We start from the raw sequence: 12,299 nt of genomic DNA on the forward strand, positions 1-12,299 counted from the left end.
CGCCCGCCTCCCGGCTGGCCGGCTGCTTCCGTAGCTTCTTGGTGGCGGGAGCCGGGTCCCCGCCGCCTTTCAAACGCTGCCGAGCCCCTCGGCTCGCCATGGCAGCGTGAGGGGCAGAAGGTGGAGCCCGGCGCTCTAGGAAGCCGGCGGAGGCGCAGACATCGCTAGCCGGGAAACGGGGTCCGCCGAGGGACAAAAATCCTCCGACATGCGCAGAACCGGCGCGATTCGCGTCCTGGAGGCCCGAAGGCGCCGACGCAGAGCCCCGGGCTACTTCTCCAGTTAATGCTCTTCCTTCGCGTTTCCTACTCACTTGACTACAATCCTGACTCCAGTCCTCTATTTAAATCAAGGCACAGATAATAGAAAATGACTAAGTGAATAGAAGCTATTCATTCTTCTAATCTTGAGTCTGTCCTTCCTAGTGGAGCTTGGTACAGTAACAAACCATGAAAGGAGCACTGAACTTGACAGGAAGGACTCCAGATTATAATTTCGGATTAAACCTTCCAAAATATTAAAATGGACATCGATCATACTGCTCAGTTCCCACTTGCAGCCATTAGTTACCAAATTCAAGCATCCAGCTTGTATGTAGCTCATTTATTCATTGCCTGCTAAAGACTGGAAGCAGAAGTAAATAACCTTAAATCAGGTATGATTAGTTCCGTGACTTTACTAAAGCTCAATCACAGAGAACATGTGCCAGGATAATACCAACCATGGAGCACTTGTAATTTACCAAGGCAAAAATTGTTCTAATTCCAAAACACACTGTCATAAATTGATTTTGAGATGACCGGGGTCAAGGTGAAGAAACTGACAATATGGAAAATGAATGTAATTAATGATTTATTCAGGTTTTATTGCCTCTTCAGCAACTGGGCATCTAAAATAGAAGACACTGTTTTGTTTGTTTTGGTCATTACTCAGGATCAAAATTCTGTGCAACTCCAAAGGGTCAGTTGTACAAAATCACCTCTTACAGTTTATAAGAGTCATGGGTATATTTAGAGTCAATCAACAATGCTACAGTCACAAAGAAAAAGTTTTTATTACAAAAATAATATTAAAAAGATTCCAGAAAGGATTACTAGTTGCAAGTTGTTCTTTTTCATCTATCCCAGTGGAGGACTGATGAACCTATCGAAGTGTAACATGTAATTGTTGAATCTCTTTTCTAAGTTGGAACTGCATTGATGCCACCTGCTGCTTGGTGAGGGCCTTATCACAGGCCTGGTAGGTCAATCTATAGCAGAGACTAACCTTCTCAGTCTCTGGATGCTGAAAACGACCAAGGAATTGTATGGATACAATAGTGTCCTGGGACACTGCTCGGGCCACAGTGTGAAACTCCAGTTCATCAAATCCTTGCTCTTCATTTAACCAAAAACTAATATCATGCACATAGCATGGAGGATATAAGGAATAACTTTTAAAGGGTTCTACTTTCCCTGGAACAAAACTTTTCAGGAAACGGTTATCAAAGGTCCACAATATTCTCCAATCAGAGATACCCCAAACAAGCATGGTTAATAAGTCCAAGTTTATAGACACCAACACAAAGCATTGATCTTCTTCATGTGTAATGCTCATTGCAGATATGATGGTGACAGACCCAATAATCAAATCCTTGTCATAGTCCTGACCAAAATTATGAGACTTCACATGAATCATACAATCTTTTCCATTTGGTTGGAGGACAAATTCCACTGATCTGCTCAGCTTAGAGCCCTCTAGCAATGTCTGAGTTAGAAGTCTATCCAGAATGCTCTTCAGGAGATCCAGAAGTAATGAAAGACAGCTATCCTTCAGATTTTTATTAAACCCAAGAATAAATAAAGTTTCATGAAATGCTGGCATTGTAAAAGGCAAAATATGGCACTTCCGAAACACAGGTCCGCTGAGGATGTGCAGAGAACCTGAAAGGAAGTCTGGTGCTTGGATGACAGCTTGAGCATAAACTAGAAGAGAAGACCTAAGGCACAGCTTGACTTGCCCATAGGTTCCCCCATGAGCTTCTTCCTTACCATCTCCTCTAGGACGCCTAGGAAAGCTAAGTTCTGAAAATGTAACTAGAAGGTCCTCCATTGCTTGTACTGTTTCACCAGTCAGGGAGTCATCATTTGAGTTATCTTCACAGAGACTAATCCAAAAGACAGATCGAAGGTCATAGATCTCAGAAGGGAGAACGCTGGTGTCACTCTGTGGCAATAAAGGGAAGGAACACTTCAACCTTTTTACAGAGAAGGCTGTGCCCAATTCAGCAATGATTTTTTCATTTATAGTTCTAGTAGGATGACATGAAGATGCTTCCAGGAAATTCCTGTTCAAAGACATAGAAAATAACTTTTCTCACTTAAAATAGTAAGTATAATGTAGCTAGAATTAAAAACAAATGGTTATGTGGTGAGCAATTACCCTTAAATTGATCCTTAAAAAGAAACAAACAAAAAGCCACATACCATAAGAAGAAATATAGCCCCTCTGCAAAAAACAAATAAACAAAAAAAACAGTAATGCTGGAGGTCAAGTCCAGGGCGTGGTAGATAAGCAAGAGCTCTACTACCCAGCTACACCCAGGGCCCAGGAGAAATAATATGTATTCCTATACTTTGGTAGCTACAAATCTAACAATAAGCCAGACTGACAAGTATTCATAGCACCAACATCATTGATAATTTATGTACTATGCATTCAAATTATGATTTTCATCAAGATAATCACAATTCAACTAGAGATGGAGGTGATTTTCAGCAAAAATAGTAGGTTACCTGTTCAGCTTTCCTGCAAGTGCTTCTGGTTCTAGAAAGGAAAACCACTGGTCTCCCAGTTTGAACCTGAAAATTCTGGATTGAGAAACTTCAAAGGGTAAACTCCGGGTAAAGATATGATTCAACGCACCTTCTACATGAAAGGACTTATCTTGACTCCTGGCAAAAAAAAAGAAAGATGCAGCAGGGAGGAAGTCTGTCATTATTTTTTTTTAAAAAGTATATCTGTATGGAATCAGAAAATTGTTAGGAAAAAAATGATTTTTTTATCACTAGTGAGAGAGGTGACAAAGGAAAAGTCTACCTACCTATATCCAGTGCACTTGTACCCTGGCACAGTCTCACAGCTGAAGGGATGCACATCACTTAAAACAAGCCCCCCCAGAGCTGCCATGGCAACCACTTGCCAACTGTTGTGCCATTCTCTCTGGGGCTTATCAGCTGGGGTTCCACCTTGTCCTTTACACAATGCCACATGCACCTCTCCTTCCTCTGCAAGAACATCTGCACAGCTAATAGAGTGGAAAACCCCAGGGGCTCATCAGGAACAGGTTGAAATTACCATATGATGTAGCATTACACACAGTTCAGTTGAGAAATAATTAAAACCCAAACATACTTGCAAAAGTCTATGAAACCTCCAACATACAAAGTATGCTTATGCACCCAATAATATTCATCATTGCTTTGCTTCTTTAGTCCCTCTTCTTTATGTCACTAAAAGGTCAATTCTCTGCAGTGAGTTATTTAAGAAAATAAGTATTTGCTGTCTTGTAGTCCAGCATTTTGCTTGTTCACTGGAGATAGAGTCTTACAGGGATCCTCCAGGTCACAGCCTTTTAATAGGACTACAGCCATGAGTCACCGGCAACAGGCTCATTCCCACCCTACCCCCCAGCTTCTTCCTATCAAAATTCTGTATTTTTTATATACTAGCTTAAAACACTGCCTCTTTGAAAGGTTTAACAACTATGACACCCAATGGAGACCTCCAACAGAATCACCTATTTTGGCATAACGTATTATAGCACTATTTTATGTGAGCATCATTTTATGGAGCAGTTACTGTTCATACTGTATCTCAGATGAGAAGACAAATACTTAAGGATTAATTAAGCTTGCTTAAAGTTGTAACAACTAAGCTATGGGCAGGATTTGAATCCTGACAATCTGGATCCTAATTCTGTGCTATTGCCCTTCTGACTGTACTGACTGTTACTAGTTTGTGATAATAAAATAAGCAACCCTTTATACTCCAAGAAGTTAGTTCCTTTGGGGTTTTATAGTCTCTCCAAATATACTAATTCACACTAAGTGTGCTTTATTACATGGTTGCATGTGGTAACTATGTACATCTTCAACTTTTACTCGTCTCCCCTTCCCTCACCTCTGGAAAAACTTGGCAAGCAGATGCCTGTTCTTAGCTACTCCAGCTTTGCGTCCACAGTGAGGAAAATTAAAATAAATTCGGTCAAAGTCCCTGTCCTGTGGTTCAAAGGCATTTGCCAGTTGGGTGCAGTCCACACCGAATCGCACCTCGGTACCTGGCAAAGATAGTTTGAGGGTGAGAAAAATACACAAAAGGATGTCTTAAGATCTGAAATCAGGGTGGTGGGGCGGGGGAACCAACTTCCAAGGAGAACCTTGCACACCAGTCTGGGCACATAGTAACTCATAGAAATATACAAATCCCTGCGGATTTCCTATTATGATCAAGGGCAACCCGCACATTGCCATCCCATTGTTCCAACAGCTTTCCACCGGGGGGGGGGGGGGGGGGGGGGGGGGCTGGGACGGGAGGAGGGAGGGGAACGGCGCCAGAAGCTGGGCGGAGCCTGGGGAAGGAGCCAGTCCCATCACCTCGCTCGCGCAGGCGCAGTAGATTCTTCCGGGTTCCCGGATCGTGAGCAAAGTCGACCGGTTGCTGGAGGCAGGTGGCTATAAGTCTAGAGTTCGGATCCAGAGTCTCGCTCAGAGCCGCCGCGAAGGAGAAATTTCCTTCTCCAACCAATAGGAGGCGCCGAGGAGCCATAGCTCCTCACCGATGCGCCTCGTTTCGGACTCCGGGCACTCCGCGGCGCTCTCTTCTGACGTCACTTCCGCCTCACGTATACGTCCGCCCCTTCCTCCCCGTCCGCCCCACCCCGGCCACTGGTTGGTGACACTCGCACGGCGTCTCTCGTTTTAATAAAACTGCGGGACCCCCCTGTCCCGAGAGGACCGACATGAGAGCTAAATCGTGGTGCCCGCCTCCGCTTCACACTCCTCGGAAAAGGTCAAAATGTCCTTGGAGTCCATAGCTGACCCGGAACGGATTCGTCGCACCTGCATGATGTCACGGAGTGAAAAGCGGAGCCGGGACTGAAGCCCAGAACTTAGGCTGTTGTGGTTCCTCAAGCCGAGGATTCTGTAACTGCCTTTATCTCGTCCGCGATGGCGGTCTCGCACTGTCCCTGCTGTTCACAGTTTCTCAAGGTGCCTCTCCTACCTTCTGTCCGTCCATTCAAGAAATAACTAGTGCTCCTTAGGAGCCCAGCCTGGATGTAGGCAGTTACACCTGTGGAAGGACGGGTTGTGGCCTGCTGACACAACAGTGGGGGATGCACGCGGCTCCAGAGGCGATCCTGATGTGTGTGTGGGGGGGGGGGGGCCCTGCTAGGAGTGAAATAACTCAGGCTGCTAGGAAAGCCTGCAGAAGGAAAACCTTGCTGGGCACCGGTGTCTTAACGCCTGTAATCCCAGCTACTCAGGAGGCTGAGATTTGAGGGTCATGGTTTGAAGCCAGTCCGGCAGGAAAGTCCCTGAGACTCCATCTCCAATAAACTTCTAAAAAACAAAAAAAAAAAAAAAAAGCGGAAGTGGCACTGTGGCTTCAAGCCCCAGGGTCAGCACACGCACAAAGACGAAACCTTCCTAATTTTGAGGACAAAGATTCTGTGAGCCTGAATTCATACCTAAAGAGGCGAGAAGGGAAGATTTGTGCAATGTTTGGTGAACTCACAGTAATTGAGTTTACCTGAAACTCAGAGAAAGAGTAGGTAACCAAAACTGAAAGAATACTGAGATTTGAACACACAGCCTCCAGTTTGCTAGACAGATGCTTTACCTTGAGCCAGTCCCCCAGCTTTTTTCTTTATTTTTTGATAGAATTTTGAATTTTGTTTGCCTAGGCTAGCCTGGAACCATAGTCCTTCCATATCTGTCTCCTGGTAGGTAGGCACACTTATGGGTGAATCTGTAGATGATTCCCAGCTATGTATTTTAAACTAAATCTTATTCTGAAAATAGTAGAAAGCCACCAAATGATGTTAAGTAGGAGGGTAACACAAGCACTTTTATTTTCAAAAAATTTTGGAGAAAGAATTGGGGAGAAGCCAAATTAATAGCAAGAAATCAGATAGGGGGCTCTTGTGCTCCTGGGAGACAAAGGCTGACAGTGACCTGAATTAAAACTTGGCAGTAAAGAGAGTAACGGACTGATTTTTTAAAAAAAATCAAGATTCAAGGGCACAGAGGCTCACGCCTCCCCATTCAAAGCTAGCTGAATCAGGAAAGGCAGTGAGATTCTCCAGTTAACCACTAAAAACCTAGAAGTGGAGCTGTGGCTCAAGTGGTAGAGTACTAGCCTTGAGCAGAAAACCTCAGGACCAACATATAATCAAGACTTTCTGAAAAAAAAAATTGTTAATATCGGGCTGGGAAGGTGGCTCAGTGGTAGAGCGCTTGCCTTGCATGCATGAGGCCCTGGGTTCGATTCCTCAGCACCACATAAAAAAAAAGAAAAAAGCCAGAAGTGGTGCTGTGGCTCAAGTGATAGAGCGCTAGCCTTGAGCTGAAGAGCTGAGAGGGACAGTGCTCAGGCTCAGAGTTCAGGCAGGCCTCTCGAACAGACCCTGTTAATATGTAATAATATGTAATAAATGAATGGTAACAGAGAAGTTGAGAATCAAAGTTAAGCCCTAGGCTTCTGGAGTGGACAACTGAGTGAATCTGTCATTCTAACTCTAGGGACAGCATCACCTCAGTCTCTAGTCTGAGCACTAGGCCTTATGGGACTTCAGTCATCTTGCTGTCTGGTGACATCAGTGCTTGTATCTTATCTTCACAAAGGCATATGGTGTGAGAACAGTAACAGAGATGCCATCCTACATTACTGCTTCATTAGTCTTGTCTCTGCCTATGAAAAGGCCAGTGGGTTGTTACTCCCAAATCATGACCATCTGATCATAGTAATATCTACATTCTTTCATTGCTTGGGGAACTGTGAAGATTAGGTTTAGTAACATCTTTATTGGACATGGAACAGACACAGTCATTAATGGATTTCTATAACAGTCTTCTGAGATCTTCAGACGACTCCTTCTACACATTTACAACTTACACTTCTTCAGGGAAGGTATCACTTTGCTCCAAAAATGGGACCAGAAATATATGGGGGCCAAAAAGAATGTTTTGTTTTTTGGGTCCGGTCATGGGGCCTGAACTCTGGGCCTGGGCGCTGTCCCTCAGCTCTTCAGCTCAAGGCTAGCACTCTACCACTTGAGCCATAGCACCACTTCCAGCTTTTTTTTTCTTCTGATTATATGGTGCTGAGGAATCGAACCCAGGGCCTCATGCATGCAAGGCAAGCGCTCTACCACTGAGCCACCTTCCCAACCCCCAAAAAGAATGTTGAGCTTTTGATTCTTTGACAAAAACAAACTGAAGTTCAGATACTGGTCATCTGTAAAGCACTATGGACTTGGTTGGGACTGTAGACAAAGGGAAGGGGTGCCATTATGGTCTGTCTGCAAGGGACATGAAGTTCAATACAACATTTACTTGAAAAAAATTTTTCAGAGCAGTGTTCTTGCTAGACAGGTACTCTACCACTTGAGCTAGAACCTCCAGCCTAAGAACTCATTTGTATGTTACAAATGTATAAATACAGTGTAAGATGTGAAGTCCTAGAAGTAAAAGGAAAGTGATGATAACTCCCTATGAGCTGAGCCTAGAAGAAAGGAAATGATCATTTTATTGTGTTATCTAGATACTTGATTCCCACTGTTATTCTCGTTATAGCAATATCCTTAGTCCCTCAAGTCCTACATCTCAAAATTACCTAATCACTGATCTAGTTCTTCATATATTATTAAAGACAGTGGTTTTTTTCTTTTTTCTTTTTTTTTTTTTTTTTTGCCACTCCTGGGTCTTGAACTGAGGGCCTAGGTACTGTCCCTGAACCTCTTTCTGCTCAAGGCTAGCACTCTACCACTCTCCCCACTCCCCCCACTTCCAGCTTTTTCTGAGTAGCTTATTGGATTTGCCTGGGCTGGCTTCAAGCCATGATCCTCAGATCTCAGCCTCCTGAGTAGCTAGGGTTACAGGCATGTGCCACTAGTACCCAGCTGACACTGAATTTTTTTTTCATCTTTTTCAAGGGATCAGGGATGGTGATATATAGCCAACTACTACTGCTTATTGACATTATAGGTCAGTGGATGCATGAACCTGGGAAGGAAGAGAACCACATATAATAGACACTCTGTAGCCTTGAGTAGCTATGCTTCCAAGAAGATCACCCTCAGGAAAAACTGCAAATACTCAGGATGCATACAGTTCAGTACTGTACCACAGATGCTTGGCTTAATACCACCCAACTTCTGCTAAAGACATGCTGCCTTTGAATACATTTAAAATTTTTTTATCTATCACTTCAATAAGAACCTTCATTTTTGTCTTGCTTTTAGGGTACGATTTTTTTAGGGGATGCATATTTTCACAAAATTAAGGGGAGGAAATAGCAGATCACACAACTTAAATACAACTGATGATAACGTGGGACTATATGTATAATGTACATAGGAGGACTTAAATTTTTCCTTTTGGAGTTTAGATTTTCAATTAAAAATTGATTGCACTTGTCAGGCACTGGTGGCTCGTGCCTGTAATCCTAGCTACTAAGGAATCTGAGATCTGACGATCGCAGTGCAAAGCCAGCCTGGGCAGAAAAGTCCGTGAGACTATCTCCAATTAACCACCAAAAAACGAAGTGGCACTGTGGCTCACACAGTACAGCACTTGCATTGAGCTGAAGAGCTTAGGGACAGTGCCTAGGCCCAGAGTTCAAGCCCCACGACTGACAAAAAAAAAAAAAAAAGTGATTGCACTTGGTCCAAACTGTATGCAATAGATCAACAAATCAAGTTTACTGCAAATTAAGTTTGGAATCAGATTCAGTGATATACAACTGTAATCCCAGCTAGTCAGGACACAGAGATGGAGGAGATTGTGTTTCAGAGCCAGCTGACATCTCTTATCAATAAACCAAGCATGGTAGGGGATGCCTGTTTATCCAAAGTATTTAGAATGCACAGGTAGGAGCATTACCTATGAATAAAGTTGTCGTGAAGTAAAAACACAAGATGGTATCTGAAAAATAACTGAGGTGACTGAAGTAATAGATTCAAGTTCAGGACCTTAGGTTCAAATCCCAGAACTACAAACTAATATATTTGGAAAAAGCCTAGAGTGATATTAAGGTGTGCTTGTGTTACACCTTCCATTATAAGGAGAGGTAGGAAACGATGCCTTTTCTATTCTTTGTACAATAAGGATGTATGCCTTTTTTCAGAGACAGGACCTTGTATGTTTCCTCACAAACCCACACTATGGAAGCCTCATTTATGCAGATGGTCATGGTGAAATATGGACAGATTGGAATAATATGTCAAAGTTTTCCCAGTATGGATGGAGATGCACCACTAATGAGAATTCATATTCGAACCGTACTCTGATGGGCAACTGGAACCAAGAAAGATATGACCTGAAGAATATTGTAATGCCCAAACCTTTGCCTTCCCAGGTAATCTGTCTTTGTCTTGTTTCTTTCTGTTAACAGAAGAAAAGCCAGTGGCCATTTGAGAGGCTAGAATTGACTTTTTTAGGCTATTTTTCACTCAAGGGGGGAGGGGAGCAGTCTTCAGTCCAACCATCCTACTTTATTGTCAGGTGGTTATCTATGGAAAGAATGGGTAGTTTCCTTTTCTTCTTGCTTCTCTTTCTACTTCACCTCTGAATCTACAGAAAGTTGTAATGTTTTCTGACTCAGGTTGTCCTCTTTGTTTCTTCCCTACCTAGGCTAGACACTTGCTCTTAAATTTCCTAAACATAAAAATGACATGAAAGAAACTGGGCACTGGTGCCTCATACCTGTAATACTAGTTGCTCAGGAGTCTGAGTTCTGAGGATCATGGTTCAAAGCCAGCCCAGGCAGGAAAGTCTGAGACTCTCATCTCCAATAAACTACTCAAAAAAGCTGAAAGTGGAACAGTGGCTCAAGTGTTAGAGTGCTTGCCTTGAGCAAAAGAAGCTCAGGGTCCAGAGTTCAAGCTCCAGGACTGGCACAAAAAAAAAAATGGAAGTAAGATACAGACCAACAACATATATATACTTAGACTGTCTCAAATATGACAAAGCTTATTAGAATTCATGTCTATTCTCTTGTCCATTTTCTGATATTAGCTGAAGACTCCTAGATTCTTAATCCATTAATTTTTCTTTCCAGTTTGGACACTACTTTGAAACAACATATGATGCAAGCTACAACATCAACATGCCAATTTCAACACAAAGTAGGTGGACTAATCCAATTATTACATTCTCAGCACTGAATTCAGTGCTTGGCACATAGGGGGAACTTAAATAGAAGTCAACTGAATGAGTGGTAAATAAGTGAACCATTTGCCGGGCGCCAGTGGCTCACACCTGTAATCCTAGCTACTCGGGGCTGAGATCTGAGGGTTCAAAGCCAGCCTGGGCAGAAAAGTCTGTGAGACTCTTATCTCCAATAAACGACCAGAAAACCAGAAGTGGCGCTGTGGCTCAAGAGAGCTTGCCTTGAGCTGTAAGAGCTGAGGGACAGTGAGTGCCCAGGCCCAGAGTTCAAGCCCCACGACCGATAAACAAACAACCAAATAAATAAGTGAACCATTTTTTCCCTCAATTTTTGGAGGAACTTGCTGTTTCATCTCTAAGAAATAAAGAATAAAAGTTCGGCACTGGTGGCTCATGCCTGTAATCCTAAATACTCAGGAGGCTGAGTTCTGAGGATCACAGTTCAAAGTCAGTCCAGTCAGGAAAGTCTGTGAGACTTACCTCCAATTAACAATCTGAAAAACAGTAGTGAAGCTGTGTCTAAAAGTGATAGAGTGCTAGCCCTGAGCACAAAGAGCTCAGAGACAGCACCCAGGCCCCAAGTTCACTCCCCACACCAACAACAAAGAAAAAAGAATGAGATCAATTATCAGACTTCTTGTTTACAGTCTCCATATGTCTTTCCTTCCCTCAGGCTTTAAAAGACAGCCCCGCTGGTTCCCAGGACATCAACCTGAATTGGATCCTCCCCAATACAAATGCACAGAAAAATCAACTTATACGATGAGCTATACAAAGCCTCAGATTGAACACCCCCCTGAGTGTATATGCAATTCTCACACTGTCCAATTTCGGGATCCAGAGTCCTGAAAAAGAATAAGTTTCATTTTTGTGGAGTAGAATGTAAAAGGGAGCACAAATCTAAACACAAGTAAATACTTAGCTCACTATAACCCAGTGTCATTCTGAATAAATAAAGTACAAGACAGACTATTTTCTATTTTCTGTTCTTAGTTCTACATTAGAGGTACAGTAGAAGGCATGGAAAACGTACTGTTTCTCTCAGACATCACAGTACTAGAGGTACAAACTGGTAGTCATCAAGCTAAAGAAAGAAGCAGGAGAATCTCAAGTTCAAGGTCATCCTGGTCTACTTAGTGTAACTCTGCTCAAAGAATTTTTTTTTCCAGTCCTAGGGCTTGGACTCAGGACCTGGACTCTCCCTGAGCTTCTTTTTCTCTCAAGGCTAGCACTCTACCACTTGAGCCACAATGCCACTTCTGGCTTTTTTCTGAGTAGTTTATTGGAGATAAGAGTCTTGGGCTGGGAAGGTGGCTTAGCGGTAAAGTGCTTGCCTTGCATGCATGAAGTCCTGGGTTTGATTCCTCAGCACCACATAAGCAAAAAGAAAAAAGCCGGAGGTGGCGCTGTGTCTCAAGTGGTAGAGTGCTAGCCTTGAGCTGAAGAGCTGAGGGACAGCGCCCAGGCCCAGAGTTCAGGCCCTGTGACTGGACCAAAAAAAAAAAGAGTCTCACACACTTTCCTGCCTAGGTTGGCTTTGAATCGTGATCCTCAGATCTCAGTCTCCTGAGTAGGTATGATTATAGGCCTGAGCCACCAGCATCCAGCTACAAAATTTCTTTCAAATCTATATAAATGCTCTTCTCTGTGCTTTTCTGTGACAGTACTTCAAATCCAGCACAGCTGAGGTGGTTTTGCTGCCTGTGATCTCATCATAAGCCCTTGTAGTCACAGTCAAGGAATGTAATTTTATCATTGTCTTAAAGAATATACCCTGATGAAAATAACTTTTTCCTGGGCTGGGAAGGTGGCTCAGTGGTAGAGCGCTTGCCTTGCATGCCTGAGGCCCTGGGTTCGATTCCTCAGCAC

At 43.3% G+C, this 12,299-nt stretch overlaps 4 protein-coding genes across 5 annotated transcripts in view; 1 reads left to right on the forward strand and 3 right to left on the reverse strand.

The window, feature by feature from the left end:
• The window catches only part of Alg9 (ALG9, alpha-1,2-mannosyltransferase), a 56,722-nt gene extending 56,584 nt beyond the window's left edge, over window positions 1-138 (reverse strand). The window contains exon 1 of the mRNA XM_013009674.1: window positions 4-138. Coding sequence (XP_012865128.1) covers window positions 4-100 — 97 coding nt within the window. The 5' untranslated portion in view covers window positions 101-138. The remainder of the gene's footprint in view (window positions 1-3) is intronic.
• The window catches only part of Cryab (crystallin, alpha B), a 20,291-nt gene that overhangs the window by 680 nt on the left and 7,312 nt on the right, over window positions 1-12,299 (reverse strand). The gene's annotated exons all lie outside the window — the stretch shown is intronic.
• Fdxacb1 (ferredoxin-fold anticodon binding domain containing 1) lies at window positions 1,031-4,861 on the reverse strand. The gene is made up of 5 exons (XM_013009670.1): window positions 4,635-4,861; window positions 4,162-4,318; window positions 3,083-3,286; window positions 2,775-2,933; window positions 1,031-2,326 (listed from the first exon to the last, which is right to left on the reverse strand). Exons 1-5 carry the CDS (start codon window positions 4,804-4,806, stop codon window positions 1,144-1,146), a joined length of 1,875 nt encoding a protein of 624 aa, XP_012865124.1. The 5' UTR covers window positions 4,807-4,861; the 3' UTR covers window positions 1,031-1,143.
• On the forward strand, window positions 4,981-11,387 carry LOC105980768 (chromosome unknown open reading frame, human C11orf1). Its single transcript, XM_013009676.1, has 4 exons — window positions 4,981-5,249; window positions 9,388-9,618; window positions 10,321-10,387; window positions 11,104-11,387. The coding sequence occupies exons 1-4, from the start codon at window positions 5,208-5,210 to the stop codon at window positions 11,277-11,279; spliced, it is 516 nt and encodes a 171-aa protein (XP_012865130.1). The 5' UTR covers window positions 4,981-5,207; the 3' UTR covers window positions 11,280-11,387.

Source organism: Dipodomys ordii, unplaced genomic scaffold (genome assembly GCF_000151885.1).
Source record: "Dipodomys ordii isolate 6190 unplaced genomic scaffold, Dord_2.0 Scaffold10, whole genome shotgun sequence".
In the NCBI taxonomy this organism is placed as follows: Eukaryota; Metazoa; Chordata; class Mammalia; order Rodentia; family Heteromyidae; genus Dipodomys; species Dipodomys ordii.

Coding starts and splice junctions, on each gene's coding strand:
- Fdxacb1 (XM_013009670.1), bottom strand. CDS start 4,806: ATGGCTCCTCGGCGCCTCCTATTGGTTGGAGAAGGAAATTTCTCCTTC. Junction 4,319..4,634: donor ACTGCGCCTGCGCGAGCGAG/GTGATGGGACTG, acceptor TATCTTTGCCAG/GTACCGAGGTGCGATTCGGT. Junction 3,287..4,161: donor CTTGCCAAGTTTTTCCAGAG/GTGAGGGAAGGG, acceptor CCACTCTATTAG/CTGTGCAGATGTTCTTGCAG.
- LOC105980768 (XM_013009676.1), top strand. CDS start 5,208: ATGGCGGTCTCGCACTGTCCCTGCTGTTCACAGTTTCTCAAG. Junction 5,250..9,387: donor GCTGTTCACAGTTTCTCAAG/GTGCCTCTCCTA, acceptor GCCTTTTTTCAG/AGACAGGACCTTGTATGTTT. Junction 9,619..10,320: donor CCAAACCTTTGCCTTCCCAG/GTAATCTGTCTT, acceptor TTTTCTTTCCAG/TTTGGACACTACTTTGAAAC.